General features: G+C 38.1%; 1 protein-coding gene, 1 long non-coding RNA gene and 1 pseudogene across 5 annotated transcripts in view; all 3 read right to left on the reverse strand.

The window, feature by feature from the left end:
• Positions 1–17,800, reverse strand: part of LOC147846549 (uncharacterized) — a 1,651,758-nt gene that overhangs the window by 125,937 nt on the left and 1,508,021 nt on the right. The window lies entirely within an intron of this gene.
• The window catches only part of sirt6 (sirtuin 6), a 71,903-nt gene that overhangs the window by 1,180 nt on the left and 52,923 nt on the right, over positions 1–17,800 (reverse strand). The window contains exons 7-10 of one of the 3 annotated variants that reach the window (XR_015477674.1): positions 5,643–6,070; positions 4,534–5,042; positions 1,845–4,181; positions 896–1,386 (exon numbers count right to left, since the gene is read on the reverse strand). Coding sequence is in view for 2 of the 3 variants with exons in the window: in XM_087239211.1 (XP_087095337.1) it covers positions 5,929–6,070 (142 nt within the window). In the remaining variant the exon portion in view is untranslated. 3 annotated transcript variants of the gene reach the window in all.
• LOC147846550 (elongation factor 1-delta pseudogene) lies at positions 6,583–7,434 on the reverse strand (annotated as a pseudogene). The gene has a single exon (XR_015479031.1). The product of XR_015479031.1 is annotated as an elongation factor 1-delta pseudogene (transcript).

Below are 17,800 nucleotides of genomic sequence, written 5' to 3' on the forward strand. Positions count from 1 at the left end.
AAAGTGTAAATTGGTTGTTTTTGCGTTATTTCAAGCAAATTCGTACTTCCGGTTTGAAACGAATTTTTGAAGCTGCGTCACGGTCATGACATAATAGCGTGTATTCCAGCGTGCAGACTGGGCGTCTGTGCCAGAGTGAGTCTTATTACGTCTTACAGTGTGTTGCATTAATGCATGAGTAAGGCTTGGTTCAAACCAATCAGCGCGCTCTATTGTGCAACTTCATTAATATTCATTACTGTCAGAGTGTAGACGGCAAAGACGCCACGTTGTGTTGGCAAAACAAGCGTGAAGTGTTGCTTTTATAGTTTGCTGCAGTTAAGTTTTGTTTTCATTTTCTCTCTGTGAGAGCTCAGCTGGAGTCATGTGTGGATTAACAGTGTACACGACGCTTGACAACAATAACTTACGTGTCTAAGAAAGATTATTGTTTACCTGAGAGCTGTTCTCATCAGCAAACGCTGAGATCCGAATTCGCTTGTAGTCTCCTCTTAATAAAGACACGGCTCTAGTTGCTGGTGATTGTCCTGTCTCTACAGATTTGGTAAGTGAGCGACCAGCGCTCTTTGTTTATTCAGTTCGTATTTTATTCGTATCAAACAAACTATTGCACCGAGTGCAATAGTTAGCACTAACAGTTACAACCAAACTATAACCTCGTGTTGGATTTTGTGACCGGAATAACACACGCGGCTTTCTGACGCTATCTGCCGTGTGCATCTAAGTTTCTAAGTTTGACTCTGAAATTCAGCGCGCCCAAATAGACACTCCCACACCAAGCCTCGTTTCTTCCTTCGACACTCCCCCCTAAACAGAGCTGGACACGCCCACTTTTCTGACTTTTTCCAAAGTAGAGGTGTGAAAACACCCTGCTGAAACGAGGGGGTTTCATGGCCCTTTAAGTGAAGTGAAATATCCAGCTAAGGCTTAAATCTGAAAGTGCACCGTTTAAAACTATTGATTCATTTAAAAAAAGAGTCGGCTCATAGTGGTTAGAATGAATTGTCTTAATATCAAGTTTTTAGCCGTTTCAGAGTGACGTCAATACGAAACTTAAGCCCCGCCCAATTGTTGCACGTCCAAACTTGGGAAAATTGAAACCTGCGGCCTCACCCACTAGCACACTAGCAGATCCCGGCTGAATCAAGTCAAGCTCAGCTAGATATTATTGGAAGTGTGAGGGAAAGTTAGTGTTATTTTTCCTACCCAAAGATGAGGCTGTGAAGAGTCTTATTTTTGCAAAAATACCTCAGCATTATTGCCCCAGCCTTGTACTGTGTTCCCGTCATTTTTCTGACGAGTGCTTCTGGAATCTACATGCTTAAAACAGGGGATTCATCGGCTGTTTGTTAAAGGAAGGATCAGGTGTCTGAATAACACTGTTGACTGCCTTCATCAATGGATCATTGAATCACTGAAAAAATGTTTGCTGTCTTATAAATATACTCATTGAGGAATATTATGTGGTTATTCACTTAAATTATTGGATCACTTAAACAGAAATAGTAATTATTTTAAAAAGAATTTATACTCATAAGTAGTTTGTATATGTTTTTTTAACAAATCATATATATATATATAAATACAGGATGGGCCACTTATATGGATACACCTTAATAAATGGGAATGGTTGGTGATTTCAACGTCCTGTTTGGGAATTTCACAAGAAAAACAATGGTGTGCTTGGTTTTAACATAACTTTATTCTTTCATGAGTTATTTACAAGTTTCTGATCACTTATAAAATGTGTTCAATGTGCCTACTATTGTGTTGGATTGTCAATGCAACCCTCTTCTCCCACTCTTCACACACTGATAGCAACATCGCAGGAGAAATGCCAGCACAGGCTTCCAGTATCCATAGTTTCAGGTGCTGCACATCTTGTATCGTCATACAATTGACAATTGCCTTCAGATGACCACAAAGACAGTCTTAAGGGGTCAGATCGGGAGACCTTAGGGGCCATTCAACTGGCCCCCAACGACCAATCCACTTTTCAGGAAACTGTTCATCTAGGAATGCTCAGACCTGACACCCATAATTTGAGTATGCTTACACAAAAACAGGTAGGTATGCTCACACATACACTCTGCACTCTGACTACTTCAATATTGTTGATAAACCGCGGTGGGCATTTCACTCTGTCTTTCTCTGAACACTGTCGACTAATCACAACAGGCTGTCATCGGTCCAATCAGCGCAGGGGGTTTGGGAACAAATTAATCGCTGAACAGTTTATGTGTGAGTGTCTGGGATAATTAGGTAAAAGTAAATGCATATTATAAGACAATGAAAGTGTTTTTTGACCTTGCATGCATATCAGCCTGTTGTTGGAGACCCTTAAAACCAAAATATGACCCTTTTTAATGTATAACAGGGGCTCTTTAATTGTGAACCATATCCGATTAATGTGTTTACACTTGCTATACAATTTATGATGTCGAGCATGCGTAAAGGCGGGTTCTAGCATCTGCGCCACACTAGCCACAATGGAAGAATCACTTTTTCTTCACTGATGAGATACACAGCCAGGTACACAACGTTCCTGTGTGACTCATGCAACACTTCCAGGTTTCTTCCCACTGCTTCCTCGATTTTGCTTTTAAAATGGCGGCCCTATCCCATTAAAAATGCATGGGATAGACTGATTTCAAGTCTATCCCATGCATTTATTATGGAAGTCTATGGGATCAATGTATTTTAAGGAGTTGTTACATCCCCAGTCTATATCAATGGGGCAAATATGTGGCCCAGTTGTACAACTTTTACCCCCTTCCATGATAGGGTCTCACTCATGCTGTAACCCTCTTTATATGTTGTAAATCAGGTAATGGGTCAAAAATTGTGTCAAATTTAATCAATGATTTCACTATGATATAATATTGTCCAGAAAATACACATTTGTGCTTATTTGTTTTGTTTTAGCATTCTCCAGCATACCCGTGTCAGACACTAGTTAACTTTAAATACATGCTCGCCTTAATCAAACACAGATTATTAAATAAAATGATGGAACCATGCAAGAAATGTCAAAATTTGTTTCTCTACACATTAAGCAGCTATAACTCCCCTGCAAACCCAATCTGACGTGTGGAATAACACGCTGCACATAAGACCAGCTTTGAAATCCGAACCAAAAAATAAAAAATAAATCCAATTTGGGAGCCGAGATGTTGAAAGCAAGTGGAGGAAATGAGGTAAGACAGAGAAAAAAAATAACCTTCGGATGAAACATGAGTCAAACGCGGGCAGATAAAAACATGTCTTAAAACCAATAGGATTAATCTGTTAGAAGACCTTCCAGCCTCATGATAATGACAGACTAACGATATGAGCTAAAGAGAAAACCCACTCGGCTCTCTGCTTAATCAGAATCGTTTTAATAATGGTCAGGAGAGGTTTAGTTTAGCGTAGGTGTTTTTTTTTGAAGGACTCTAATATGTGTGTTTGTGATGCTGTGTGTTCAGAGCCATGCATGCTGGCAGATTTCAGACTGTGTGTGATTTCACATGGGAGATGAGGGCTAATAGAAAGAGATTATTGTAAGGAGTAAGCTGCTGTGCTGTTTGCTCATTCGGGTCAAAACTGAATTAATCAATGCTCAAATGTGGTTGATACATTACAATTCAATAGTGCTGTTTTCTATTTGTATATGTTTTAAATTGCAATTTATTTCTTGGATTTAAAGCTGACTTTTTAGCATCATTACTGACGTTTTGTCTGACACAATCCTTCAGAAATCAGTTCAATATGCTGACTTGATCATTAAAAATGTTAAAGCAGTTGTTGTGAAAATTGAACATTTTCTCAGTACCCTCAGATGAATAATGCAAAAGGTTTAACCATTAATCAAGCAACTGTCTTCATGAATGGATCATTGAATCGCTGACTCAAATGATTTGCTCAAAACTGCTGATTCATTTAGAAACAAAGCCAGTGACTGTCTTTATCAATGCATCACTGACAAATTGCTTCAACTGATTCATTCCACCTGCTGATTCATGTAGAAATTAAGATAGTGACCATCTTTATCAATGGATCATCAAATCACTGATTGATTCAAAACTGCTGATTCATTTACAAATGAAGCCAGTGACTGTCTTTATCAATACATCATGGGATCATTGATGTGATTGATGCATTCAAAACTGCTGATTCTTAGAAACAAAGCCAGTGACCGTCTTTATTAATCGATCATTGACAATTGATTCAACTAATTCACTCAAAACTGCTGATTCATTTGAAACAAAGCCAGGGATCGTCTTTTATAACACATCACTTACAAATTGCTTCTGCTGATTCATTCAATCTTCTGATTCATTTAGAAATGCAACCAGTGACAGTCTTTATCAATATATCATTGACAATTTATTCAAAACTGATGATTTATTCAGAAATTAAGTAAAGTGAGTAAAGTAAAGACAGCAAGAAATTAAGTAAAGACAGCAAGTGGCTGTCTTTATGAATCAATCATTAGATCAATTGAAACGATTTGTTCGAAACTGTAGATTAATCAGAAACAAAGCCAGTGACTGTCTTTATTAATGGATCATTGACAATTGATTGAACTGATTCATTCAAAAGTGCTGATTCATTTAGAAATGCAGCCTGTGACCATCTTTATTAATGGATAATTGACAATTGATTGAATTAATTGCTGATTAAACAAAACTGCTGATTCATTTATGAATAAAGAAGCGACTACCTTCATCAATGGATCTTGGAATCACTTATTCAAGTGATTTACTCAAAACTGCTGATTTATTTAAAAACAAAGCCAATAACTGTCTTTATTAATGGATCATCAAATCACTGATTCATTACAACTGCTGATTCATTAAGAAACAAAGCAAGTGACTGTCTTCATTAATTGATCACTGAATCATCAACTCAAACGATTTGTTCAAAATGGCTGATTCCTTTAAAAAAACGAAGGAAAAGATAATTTTTATTAATGAATAACAAATTAACAAATTAAATAGATTCATTCTAAACTGCTGATTCATTTACGAATAAAGCAAGCGACTGCCTTCATCAATACGCTTATTACACGCGGCCGCCATTTTAAAGAACCAAAGCGAGGCTGCGCTGGGAAGAAACCCGGACGTATAGGACCAGCACTGTAAACATTGCAGTAACATGCCGTGTACAATAAACCTCCAGCTGTTGGCGAGATTTTAAAATGCAGAAATGACGTAACCATCACTTTAATATTATTCAGTGAGTTTATTTTAAACAATTAAAAGCAATTTAGCATCAAACATCACAATCTCAGTGATGCGCTTAAGTGTCCTCCTGGGCTTCAGTTCACGGCACCAGTTAAACACCGTTCTGGATGTGCAGCACCTGAAACTACGAACACTGGAAGTCTGTGCTGGCATTTCTCCTGCGGTGTTGCTATCAGTGTGTGAAGAGTGGGAGAAGAGGGTTGCATTGACAATCCAACACAATGGGCAGCACATGGAACACATTTTATAAGTGATCAGAAACTTGTAAATAACTCATGAAAGAATAAAGTTACGTTAAAATATTTTTTCTTGTAAATATCCTAATAGGTTTGATGTGTCAAATGCCCCTCTTCCTATTGAAAAAACAAAAGTTGGATCCAATATGGCCGACTTCAAAATGGCCACCATGGTCACCACCCATCTTGAAAAGTATGCCCCCTCACATACACTAATGCGCCATAGGCAGGACGTTAATATCACCAACCAATCCCATATTATTAAAGTGTAACCATATAAATGGCCCACCCTGTGTATATTAAATGTTCCATAATATCTTCATTTGTGTCCAACAGAAGTGCGTAATTCCTAAAGGTTTGATACAAGCAAAGGGTTTTTTTTGGTTGAACCATCCCTTTAAGCTAACATCAAATGCTGAAATGCTAAAACGTACACAAGAGCACATTCCTTTTAATGTGTATTTTCAAGTGCAGAGACGTACATGTTTGGTAGGCTGAAGGTTAACTATAACCAGTTTTCCTCCTGTTCGTTTGGTCAGAAGAGGCAGATCTCCGCTGGGTTTAATCTGAAGAGACGTCCCCAGTGTCAAAGCCAGATCAGCTCGCCTGTGGACAAAAAAGAGAGAGACAGGCAATATCAGCTGCTGGGTCTGTTGTGCTTTTCTCAGAATGGCTGAATAGGAACCTTTCACATTAGTTTCTGGCTTAGTCACTACGTCCACAGACTACATGAGTCACAGTGCTAACGCAAATGTCACGCTTCAATCCGATCAGCTTCTGGATTCAGATCTGGAAGTGTGATAGTCCATTTAACAGTCTGTTTCCGCCTCATTTAAAATGCTTAATGCACGGCTCTAAAACCTTCAGGTGCTCATCATACCACGAATAAACCATTCTTAACATCCTGTTGTTTACATTTGCTTTCATCTTCCATACGATGAAACATCGGAGGCTCCTGTGAGCATGCAAATGGGGATCATTAATATGCACAACATGCCAAGAACATTTCCCTGTCATATTTCAGCCCAAAGGTAAAGAAAGAGATGGAGAAGGAAAAAAAAACAGGGAACTATATTTCACGTAAAGAATAAATAGGTATTGAATTGTTTACTTTTCTTTTTGTTGACGTGGCTGAACAGTTTTATTGGTAATCGTGTGATATAAAAGCAGCAGTAACTCTGTGTGAGGTGATGGTTCATGGCGAGAGGCTCAGATCTTGTTGAAGGCGGCAATATCCACAGTCTGGATGTAGTTCTCGAGCTGGGTAATCTCCTCCTCCAGAATGTCTGTTTCCACTATGTCGTCTTCGATCTGCAGCTTTTTGATGCCGTAGCTGACGGGGACCAGCTCTGAAGCTTCCCACAGAAGCCCATCCATCTGAACAGAGCAAGCACACTCCTCTAGCTTTGACACGTCCCTCTCATCGTCACAAAGTTTGATGGAGGATTTGGCGATGAGGGCTGGTCTTTTCTCTGGGAGTGTTTCTTCACACGCTTTGCTTGAATGCACTTTGCTTCTTCGTCTTCTTCACCACTGCCAAACAGGTTAATGTCGTCGTCTTCATAATCTGCACCTTTGTGTTCCTCCACCTTGGGCTTCTGGACAGGAGCAGCCTTGGTGACAGTAACTCCTTTTGTAGCTGGTGCTTGGGTGTTCTTCAGTGTGGCCATTCTGAACTCCACTTTGAATAGTGTGGCTCTCATTTCATCCACTACTTTGTGCTGATTCTTGTTGTCCAGTTCAAGACTCTTCAAACGTGAGAGCAGTTTGCTCTGATCCTCAGACTTGCTGGCATTCTGATGCTGAGATGTCTGAGGGATGCCGTTGGCGCCCTCGTAGAAGCATCTTTCAGCCTCGTCGTATCTGGACTTGTCAAACTAGATGTTCTCCTGGGCGAGTCCCTGAAGTCCACTCATTGCAATATTTTTAAGAGTTTATCAAGTGACAAACGGTTCGAGTTGAACTTCTCCACCGAACTCCCTGACAGGAGGAGAGCGAGGAAGCTGGGAAGCACCTTTGAATTGTTTTCAACACAATTAAGATTCCTATTATTTGAAAAATATGTTGTTGTTTTTTTGTACAGCTGACTGAATGTTACTTTGGTAATATTTTATATTTTAAATTTGCTTTCATTTTCAGCTTTATTAATGTAAATTTTATTTTAAGTAATTAAACATTTTTTTCCTTTGAACTTTTCCATTTTTATAAAAAAAATCACAATGTTAGCGATAACCAATAGAATAAACTATATTTTTTTCCTAGATATATTGCAGTTATTTTGCTTGCTGATGATTACCCAGGCCTTGTACAGCTCCGTCTTTTTTCCTCGAAAAAAAAAAAAACCCTTTCTGAGTGAATTACTGCAGCAGGGCTGTAAGACCACACTACACATTTTCCTCTCAGAAGCCATCAGTGACCTCAGAGCAGGAGAGAGAAAATTGAAAGAGTGAAAAAAACAGTGGAAGTGAGAATTACGAATCTCTTTTATACGTCTGAACAGGAGCTTGTTGGAGTTTGATTGGATTCGGAGTTTCATATGTTTGCATATGAAGCATCTTTCAGCCTCGTTGTATCTGGACTTGTCAAACTAGATGTTCTCCTGGGCGAGTCCCTGAAGTCCACTCACTGCAATATTTTAAAGAGTTTGGCAAGTGACAAACGGTTCGGGTTGAACTTTTCCACCGGACTCCCTGACAGGAGGAGAGTGAGGAAGCTGGGAAGCACCTTTGAATTGTTTTCAACACAATTAAGATTCCTATTATTTGAAAAATATGTTGTTGTTTTTTTGTACTGCCGACTTAATGTTACTTTGGTAATATTTAATATTTTAAATTTGCTTTCATTTTCAGCTTTTTTAATGTGGTTTATTTTTATTTTATTTTAAGTAATTAAACATTTTTTCCTTTGAACTTTTCCATTTTTATTACAAAAATCACATATTGTTAGCAATAACCAATAGAATAAACTAGATTTTTTTTCTAGATATATTGCAGTTATTTTGCTTGCTGCTATACCTCTCTTTTCATCCTGATGATCCCTCGGTTCCAGCTCGCATCTCAGCCTGCCTGTTGGATATTTCACACTGGATGAAACATCATCATCTTCAGCTGAACCTCGCAAAAACGGAAATGCTTGTAGTTTCTGCCAACCCGACTCTACACCATAACTTTTCAATCCAGATGCATGGGGCAACCATTACTGCATCCAAAATGGTGAAAAGCCTTGGAGTAACGATTGATGACCAACTAAACTTCTCTGACCACATTTCTAGAACTGCTCGATCGTGCAGATTCGCACTCTATAACATCAGAAAGATCCGACCCTTCTTATCTGAACATGCAGCTCAACTCCTTGTTCAAGCTCTTGTTCTCTCCAAACTGGACTACTGCAACTCTCTACTAGCTGGGCTTCCAGCTAACTCTATCAAGCCTCATCAACTGCTCCAGAACGCAGCAGCACGAGTGGTCTTCAATGAACCTAAACGAGCACATGTCACTCCGCTGCTAGTCCGTTTGCACTGGCTGCCAGTTGCTGCTCGCATCAAATTCAAAGCTCTGATGTTTGCCTACAAAGTGACTTCTGGCCTTGCTCCTTCTTATCTGCTCTCACTTCTGCAGATCTATGTGCCCCCCAGAAACTTGCGTTCTGTGAATGAACGTCGCCTCGTGGTTCCATCCCAAAGAGGGAAGAAATCACATTCGCAAACGCTCACGCTCAATCTGCCCAGTTGGTGGAATGAACTCCCTAACTGCATCAGAACAGCAGAGTCACTCGCTATTTTCAAGAAACGACTAAAAACTCAACTATTTAGTCTCCACTTCACTTCCTATTCTGCAATTGCCTCTCTGAATATCACACTAACTGTTCACAAAAAAAAAAGAAGCTAATACTACTAATACTTTCCTTCTTAGACTTTACAGACCAGAAACTTGCCTATAGCGCTTATTCATTGTTGCTCTTATAGTTGTGTAAATTGCTTCCTTGTCCTCATTTGTAAGTCGCTTTGGATAAAAGCGTCTGCTAAATGACTAAATGTAAATGTAAATGATGATTACCCAGGCCTTGTACAGCTCCGTCTTTTTTCCTTGTCTTTGGCTAGGCAGAACCTCGGTTTATAGCACTGCACAGTTTTGAATCTGGTAATCATGGAACATTATTTCTTGCTTAAAACAGTTGAAGCTTTAATGAGAGTGTATATTTGGGGTTGGATGCTTGGCCATTTCTATCCATTGGGAGGGTGCTATCGCAAATAGACCTGTCAGACAAACGCCGCTCACTTTAACGTTAATTTTGCCAAATCACTATGCTTATCACTGGGCGACAAGCTGTTATATTAAGCTGAAAGCATTATGTAAATAATATATATAATATGTAATCAATATAACTTATTTCTAAGACAACAACAAACTCTGTATCGCATCAGATGTCCTTCCCTCGCTGTAAATGCTAGCGCTCTGGGGTTTTTTTTCTGCCACCTCCCTGTGCGCGCATCCTGAATACTTACAAACATAGTAATTCATCTATAGAAACTGCAATATGTTTAACAAAACAAAACAAAACAAAACAAACAAAATACAAGCATTATGGTAAAAATAAACAGATAATAAATTATGGCAAATAAAATAACGTCACAGCATTAAAAAAATAAAAAAATCAATCAATCAGCCAATCAAAAGTTATCAATAGGCTTCAGTTTCTTTAAGCAAATCAACAGTAATGAGAAAAACGCAGTAAGATGTTGACAAACTGTCCTGAAATGACCTGAAAACGAGTTCGTCAATAACAGCTGTTTCTCAGACAATCTGAACGTCATCAACTCCATTATAATAAGCACATGCGTCAAAAGAGCTCGTACAACACTTCAGTTTCATTCATTCTACATGTTAGAGCTGATTATCCTGTACACAACACAATGAATTCACCACAAGCTCCATTAACTCTCATTAAATCCTACGACTTATGAAGAAACTTTTGAAACGTCTTACCACACACACAAAGAGTTGAAAAGAAAAGCTGAAAAGAATACCCCTTTCTGAGTGAATTACTGCAGCAGGGCTGTAAGACCACACTACACATTTTCCTCTCAGAAGCCATCAGTGACCTCACAGCAGGAAAGAGAAAATTGAAAGAGTGAAACAAACAGTGGAAGTGAGAATTACGAATCTCTTTTATACGTCTGAACAGGAGCTTGTTGGAGTTTGATTGGATTCGGAGTTTCATATGTTTGCAGGAACCTTATCGGCACCATCCTGATTTCACTTTAAACAACATCCAGTCTGCTTTGGAAAAAGCCACATGCTAAGACTTGCTGTTACCTATGAAACATTGAAAGCTACATCTAGGATCACATTTACAGGGAAATGGTTTAAAAGAAACCTATAAATCACCTTAATTCTGCATGACCAACCTGAAGCTCGATTTCAGCCTTATAATTTGAAGAAAAAAATATACAGTATACAGGTGAAGTAAAAATAATTTGCCCTCCTGTGATTTTTCCCAAACGTTTTTCCCAAAATGATGTTTATCAGAGCAAGGAATTTTTCACAGTATTTTCTATGATATTTTTTCTTCTGGAGAAAGTCTTATTTGTTTTATTTCGGCTAGAATAAAAGCAGTTTTTACTTTTTTATAAACCATTTTAAGGTCAATATTATATTAATAGCCTCTTAAAGCTATATTTTTTCCAATTGTCTACAGAAAAAATCATCGTTATACAATGACTTGCCTGATTGACCTAGTTAAGCCTTTAAAGGTGCTTTCACACCTACACTTTTTTTTCTGAACCTGTCTTGTTTGCCCATTTAGCGTTGTTCGTTTGGCATATGTGAAACCACCAATCGCGCTCAGATCCGCGCCAAATCAATCGCTCCGAGATCGCTTGAATGAGGTGGTCTCGGCTCGATTGAAACGAACTCTGGAGCGGATCAATTGCAGTGAGAAAGCATACGATCCGAGCGCGGTTATATCATTGTGTTTTATGGATATGTAATAGGCATATGGCTATATGAAGAGAGAATTATGAGTAGGCCGGGAAGTTTCGTGAGTCTCCGGATGCCCGCAAACGAGTGATAATCTCCCGGTAATCTCACGTCTCCCTCTGGTCCTTAAATAGGCTTTATCGCTCACCTTTCTCACCTCTCCCCACCGCATCTCTCCTCATCACTTTTTAGACACGTCGCGCGCACCTTGTCAAACAGCACCAAACCACCACCTCTCCTGAAAGCTGAGAGGGAATCTGCAAAATAAACCCTGACATTGACCAATGTGAGGAGAGTTTACACACATGTGACTTGTTTTAGCTCTTTTGGTCCGTTTAGAAACTTTGCCGTGTGAAAGTGAACCGCTCCAAGAGCCACAATGTAACATTTGTAATCTCTGTTTCGGTACAACTGAATCGATTCACAGGTTCGCTGGTTCGAGGCCTGGCTGGGCCAGTTGGCATTTCTTTGTGGAGTCTGCATGTTCTTCCTCCATTGTTGTGGGTTTCCTCCGGGTGCTCCGGTTTCCCCCACAGTATAAACACATGCGCAATAGGTGATTAGATGAACTAAATTGGCTGCAGTGTATGATTGTGTGTGTGTGTGAATGAGTGTGTATAGGTGTTTCCCAGTACTGGCTGCCAGCTGGAAGGGCATCCGCTGTGTAAAACATATGCTGGAATAGTTGGTGATCAATAGTTGGTGTATGACAGAAAGTTGCAGTTGACGTCATTCTCGCTTGAAGTTCACATATCATGTGAGAAGCACTAAACAAATGATTTTTATGCGTAAATACTTGTGTATAAATGTTAATTACTAACTTTTCTATAAAAAGGTTACGATTATAGCTGCAAATCAATGATCGTAAAAAATGGCCAACTTTAACCTCTATTTAAAAATGGTGATTCCTGTGTTTTACTTTTCTTCTTGGCTTGTTGCAAGCTAGTAATGTTTCTCTATAAACAAATGGCATTCAGCTGCATGTCTAGCTCCACCCTTTGGAACCCTTTTGTTGTGCTTGGTAAGGTTACCCAAAAAGTGGTATAGTACGGTTCGCTTTTAGGTACCTTTTGACAGTGGAAACGGACGAAAAAGCGTACTGGACCACATAACTCAGTGGAAATGGGCCATAACTTTATGTTCAGCAGGTGTGAAAACTCTAATGGCAGACGGCTACTTCTCACTCAGGGCTGTCTATGCTAATGGGGGAGAGATGGTTACTAATGGGCGGGTATAATGTCCAGCTAGTTAGCAACACGACAATGTCTACTGGTGGTTGAAGTTTCAATGCATGTTTGGCCTTTCCGGTGCACAATGTTGATTTACTTTAAATTTAACTCATATCTGACTCTAATTTTAGTTTAAGGTGGTTTAGAATATTAATATAATTATCTTTGTTTTATCTAACTCCAATTACAAAACATTGCTAAGTTTATTTTGTTTCTTTTAATATTACTTTAGATTAAAATTTGAATATTCTCTAGATTCGTCTTTGTAGATTATTCTCGTTCATTCGGATTCCTATAACATCCTGAGTCTTGTACCGGCCGAGTTTACAATCTCTTAAACACAAGCATGTCAGTCTCGGTCATTAAACAGAGGCGATTAACCACTATTCTAAAAGGCAGAACCCTACTTACTCGGTTTAGAATATCTGTTGTGTGGTCCCCATAGATCTGCTATCTACTAAATCAAGACAAAACTATTTAATCATACCATAATCATTACTATAGAATCAAGCAGACCAATTTACTTAAACTATTAGTAACTTTGAATAATCACCATATGATTTAAATAGTACTATACGTTTAGAGATGAAGGCCTACCCACATTTATATTTGTCTTAACAATTGTTGTTCTAGATAGAAAAATTATTGTCCTTTTAGAGTCTAAATATACTTTAATTAATACCAATGTGTTAGTCGGAGCTCTAAGAACATCATATAGTGTGCCACACTGCTCCGTCTATCATCTTTTAGTCCTTTACTAACCTGTACAGTGGCTTAGGGTGTTATGGACTTTACTGAATCTACTTTAAGTTAATAACACAAACTCTGTTTGAATAATTAAATAGTAAATTATGCCAATACTTCAGTCAATTCATTAACAATTAATACAAGACATAAAATTCTCAAAGATAAATCCAAGATCAAAAGATGCATACCTGACTTCAAAATGTACATAGAATGGAGCATAAAGCTCCACACTATGGGCTAATCTGGTTACAGAATCGGCCCGAAACTTTCCGTAAAGTAGTCAAACCAAGAATCTACTCCAGGAAAGCAATGTGTTGAATAACAAAAGGCATTTGCATTCAGTAGCATGCCAGATTCTGAAGAGTTTCTGTCTATAAGTAGGCCCACCCGGAATCTGCACGTGCAGAATTCTGCAGATTTTTAGCCCATCATTAATTCTGTTTGAGTAAATATAAGTAAATCTATATTTATTCAGTTTTTTTTTTTTACTTAAATTCAGTAATATTATTGACTAATGTTAAAATGTACATCTGATCTATGTACAGTAATATTTTCTGTCTTTTACTAGATATATTATATGACAAACTTGCTTTAATTACCAAATAAAGTAAATCTAATTGGATTTGCATTTTAAAAATAAAATAAAAGTTAAAGATATATTATTTTTTGTTTCATATATTAAGGTTTTAGTTATGATACTCCCAAAATAATTTTACAGAAATCCGCAGAACTTTACCAAAATTCTCCGCAGAATTAGCAAAAAACGTCCACAGATTCCGTCTGGCCCTACCTATAAGGAACAAATTGTCATTTCAATAGAAACCCCAAGGTAGAGGCACACCCTTAGCAGTGGTTCAAAAGATACCTGAAGTTATATATCTCTTGTTTTGATTATGTCTATTTCTGAGGGAATGAGACCATTGTACCAGTCGCACTGAGGCCCCGTTTACACACGTTTTAAAACGCATAAGATTTCCTACGGTTACACCATCTGTCCACACTACGCCGGAGTTTTCGAGCGCCAAAAACAGAGCATTTTGGAAATGCTGGAGAGGCCGTTTTCATTCAAAAACGCTGCTGCTCCGTCTCAGTGTGGATGGGGGGAAAACGGAGACATCTTAAACTGGAGGCGGGGCTGCAGACATTTGCCTCTCTGATTGGGGCTTTTCCTCAATATTAAGTAGCCTACACACCGTTCAGTCCTGCATTCTCTCCTTGTAAGTTCAGACTTTGCAAATTTGATATAGAAAACAGACTCCCCAGGTCATGTCAGGTAAATCTTCAAAAGGAACAGTGTACTTTATAACCTCATTCACATCATCCTGCATACGTACATTGTTTCACTATCTTAACAATAAAATTAAAACATGATTTAAGGAACTGCCTATTTTCATTTTGATATTAACAATTTAATTGACAGCAGAAATGTTGAGGCGTAATGCTGCATCGTCTTCACTGTATGCATATTTATAACAAAACGGAGCCTATAACATCACTGCTTCCTTTCATTTTCATTGAAAATACGAATCTAATTGGAAACATACCCTCTCTTTTGCTGAATATCAGTTTTAATAATCAATAATGGACATTATAAAATTAAAACATACAATAAGTTTATACATTATAATAAAGGCAAACTATAAGTCAATATACAGAATGTACGTAGTTACAGTAATCATTAACTTATCTTTGCGCTCCGCCCAAACACGTTACCTGAGAACAAGCAATAGATTCAAAAGACCAAAGTCGGGGAATATATATCGTTAGATATACAACAAGATGAATTACCATTTACCACATATAGTGAGATTGGATCCAGTGGTAGATCCTTGATGAACAGTCCGACGAGCACAGCTCTCATCTGGCTAGATATGCTGCAGCGCATCATGCTGGTGTAGACAGGGAGCTGTTCAGAAACGCTGGGTGAGACGCTAGTGTGGATCGTTTTCATTCCAAAACGCTGTATTAAAACTAAAACCTACTAGTGTAAATGGGGCCTGAGACATTTCAAATGATTTCAAACATGATAAAGTCACTTGGATTAGTATAGAACCTTCAAACTTTGCAATGACCGTTTTGTGTGAGTATGTATGAAGAGAGGGTGAGTGAACCGAGGGGGTTGCGGGGATGCTTCAAATGTAAATGAAGGAATGGAGAGGAGTTGGCGTTCTCACATTCCCACCTGGTGTGGCGTGGAGTCGATTGTCTTTGTTTCTCCAGCTCGTGTTTGAATTGTAAAAGACAAAGTATTTGTGGTATCTCAAATCTTACAGCGGGCTTTCTCGCTCTGATGACACGTACACAGGGAGAATGTCGAGCATAGTGTTTCTGCAGACTGCTTATATCAACTGTGATTATAAAAATATAATTATTTAATGTTTACATTTAGAAGCTGCTTATATTCACAATGTTGCCACACAACTGTGTTTAAAACCCATTATATCCAGTATAGCACTGAGGAAACTGAATTTGTATATATTCTGCATTATTTAATAAAGATAGGGAGATGATAGATTCAAGCGATGTCTACATGCAAGGTCACATTTCTTTCCCTTCAAACTTTGTTGGATTCTGAACGCACGTGGAGGCTCAGAGGACAGTCGCGGGTCAGATATGCAGCAGGTGTTGTGGGATGTTTTGTATGCGTGTGTGTGTCTGTCTGTGTGTGTCAGGTCTTGTGAGACTCTAGTACGTTCACTGTAATATGATTAAGCTGGATCTGCTGCTGCTGACACGATACTCAGGATTAAGAATCCTACGCAATTCTGATTCGGAGATCATTTAAGCATGTAAGGAAACATACAGGTGAAGACAAAAAATATTAGCCCTCCTTTTGTGAAATTTCAATTAATTTCCAAGAGATATTTAACAGAGAAAGTTCATTTTTTCCACAGTATTTCCTATTATATTTTTTTCTTTTGGAGAAAGTCTTATTTCTTTGGCTGGAATAAAAGCAGTTTTTTTGGGAAAATCATTTTTAGGTATATATAGTGCATCCGGAAAGTTTTTGTAGCGCCTCACTTTTTTTAATGTTACAGCCTTTTCCAAAATGGATTAAATTTATTTATTTACATATTTTACATATTTAGCATTGTTGTGCTGATAGTTTTTACCCTGTCCCACTATGAACTGTGATAATATGAATATCTAAATAAAGTATTAAAATGTTTAAATACTTTGAGAACTGATTATTATTTGTAAAAATACACAGAAATGCAAATTCATTCATTCATTCATTCATTTTCTTGTCGGCTTAGTCCCTTTATTAATCTGGGGTCGCCACAGCGGAATGAACCGCCAACTTATCCAGCAAGTTTTTACGCAGCGGATGCCCTTCCAGCCGCAACCCATCTCTGGGAAACATCCACACACACACATTCATATACTACAGACAATTTAGCCTAAATTAGTGTAACGATACACTCAGCTCTCGATACAATATGTATCACGATATAATGTTCACGATTCAATATGTATCATGATATTTGGAATAAAAATTGAAAATTAAACTGAAATGCAAATTTTATTTTACAAAAAAATGTAATTACCAAGTAAACAATTTTTTATGTATTTCTTTTGTTTCAACTTGTTAAACTGAACCTTCTTTAAGAAAATAAATGAAACAGGACTGTCTCTGGAAAATAAAACAATTTAAAAACTTCTTATAAAATATTATTGAAATGATTCAATTCAATTGAATTTAACAGTAAGAGCTCAAGGCTTTGCTTGGTCACTTGCGTTTTTTGTGTGTGCAAAAAAAATAAAAAAATCTACATTTCCAGGTAATCAGCAGTTCTATAAGATAATCCTGAACTTATGTGTATCTGTCTGAGAGGTTTTTATGGATGGCTGTCTTCATGTTGGGCATGATGAGTGACAGGGTGGCCGTCTTTTTATTACACAGGACAGTCGTGACTCTTTTCAGCAGTTTAGGCAGGTTTACTATTTCTTCGGCGTCACTGATGTCGGCGCTATCAAGTGTATCATGTTGACGTGCATTTTTGTGTACCTCTGTACTCAAGAGTTCATGCTCGTCATAATCATAACTCTAAAATGCGATATGATTATTTAAATAATGTGCACGCTTTCGGTTTCATTTCCACTGCTGTTCATACTTCCCACGCAGCTCCTGAACGATCACTCTGTTCCACAAACTGAATGTTGTGTACTACTTTTTTACCTGTTAGTCACGAACTGCAGGTTCTGTTCACTGAATGTCATGTGTCATTTTGCGGCCACCAATACATCATTATATGAAGACAGAATGATATTTTAGGGTGAATTGTACCTTATAAATACAGTATGTGACTCTTTCAACACCATTAGGAGGTATCCATGTCGCTGTGCAAAGTATGTAAATCCCTGTGAAGACTTTAAAACTT

The sequence above is a fragment of the Danio rerio genome, chromosome 2, assembly GCF_052040795.2.
Source record: "Danio rerio strain M-AB ecotype USA chromosome 2, GRCz13ab, whole genome shotgun sequence".
Taxonomy (NCBI): domain Eukaryota; kingdom Metazoa; phylum Chordata; class Actinopteri; order Cypriniformes; family Danionidae; genus Danio; species Danio rerio.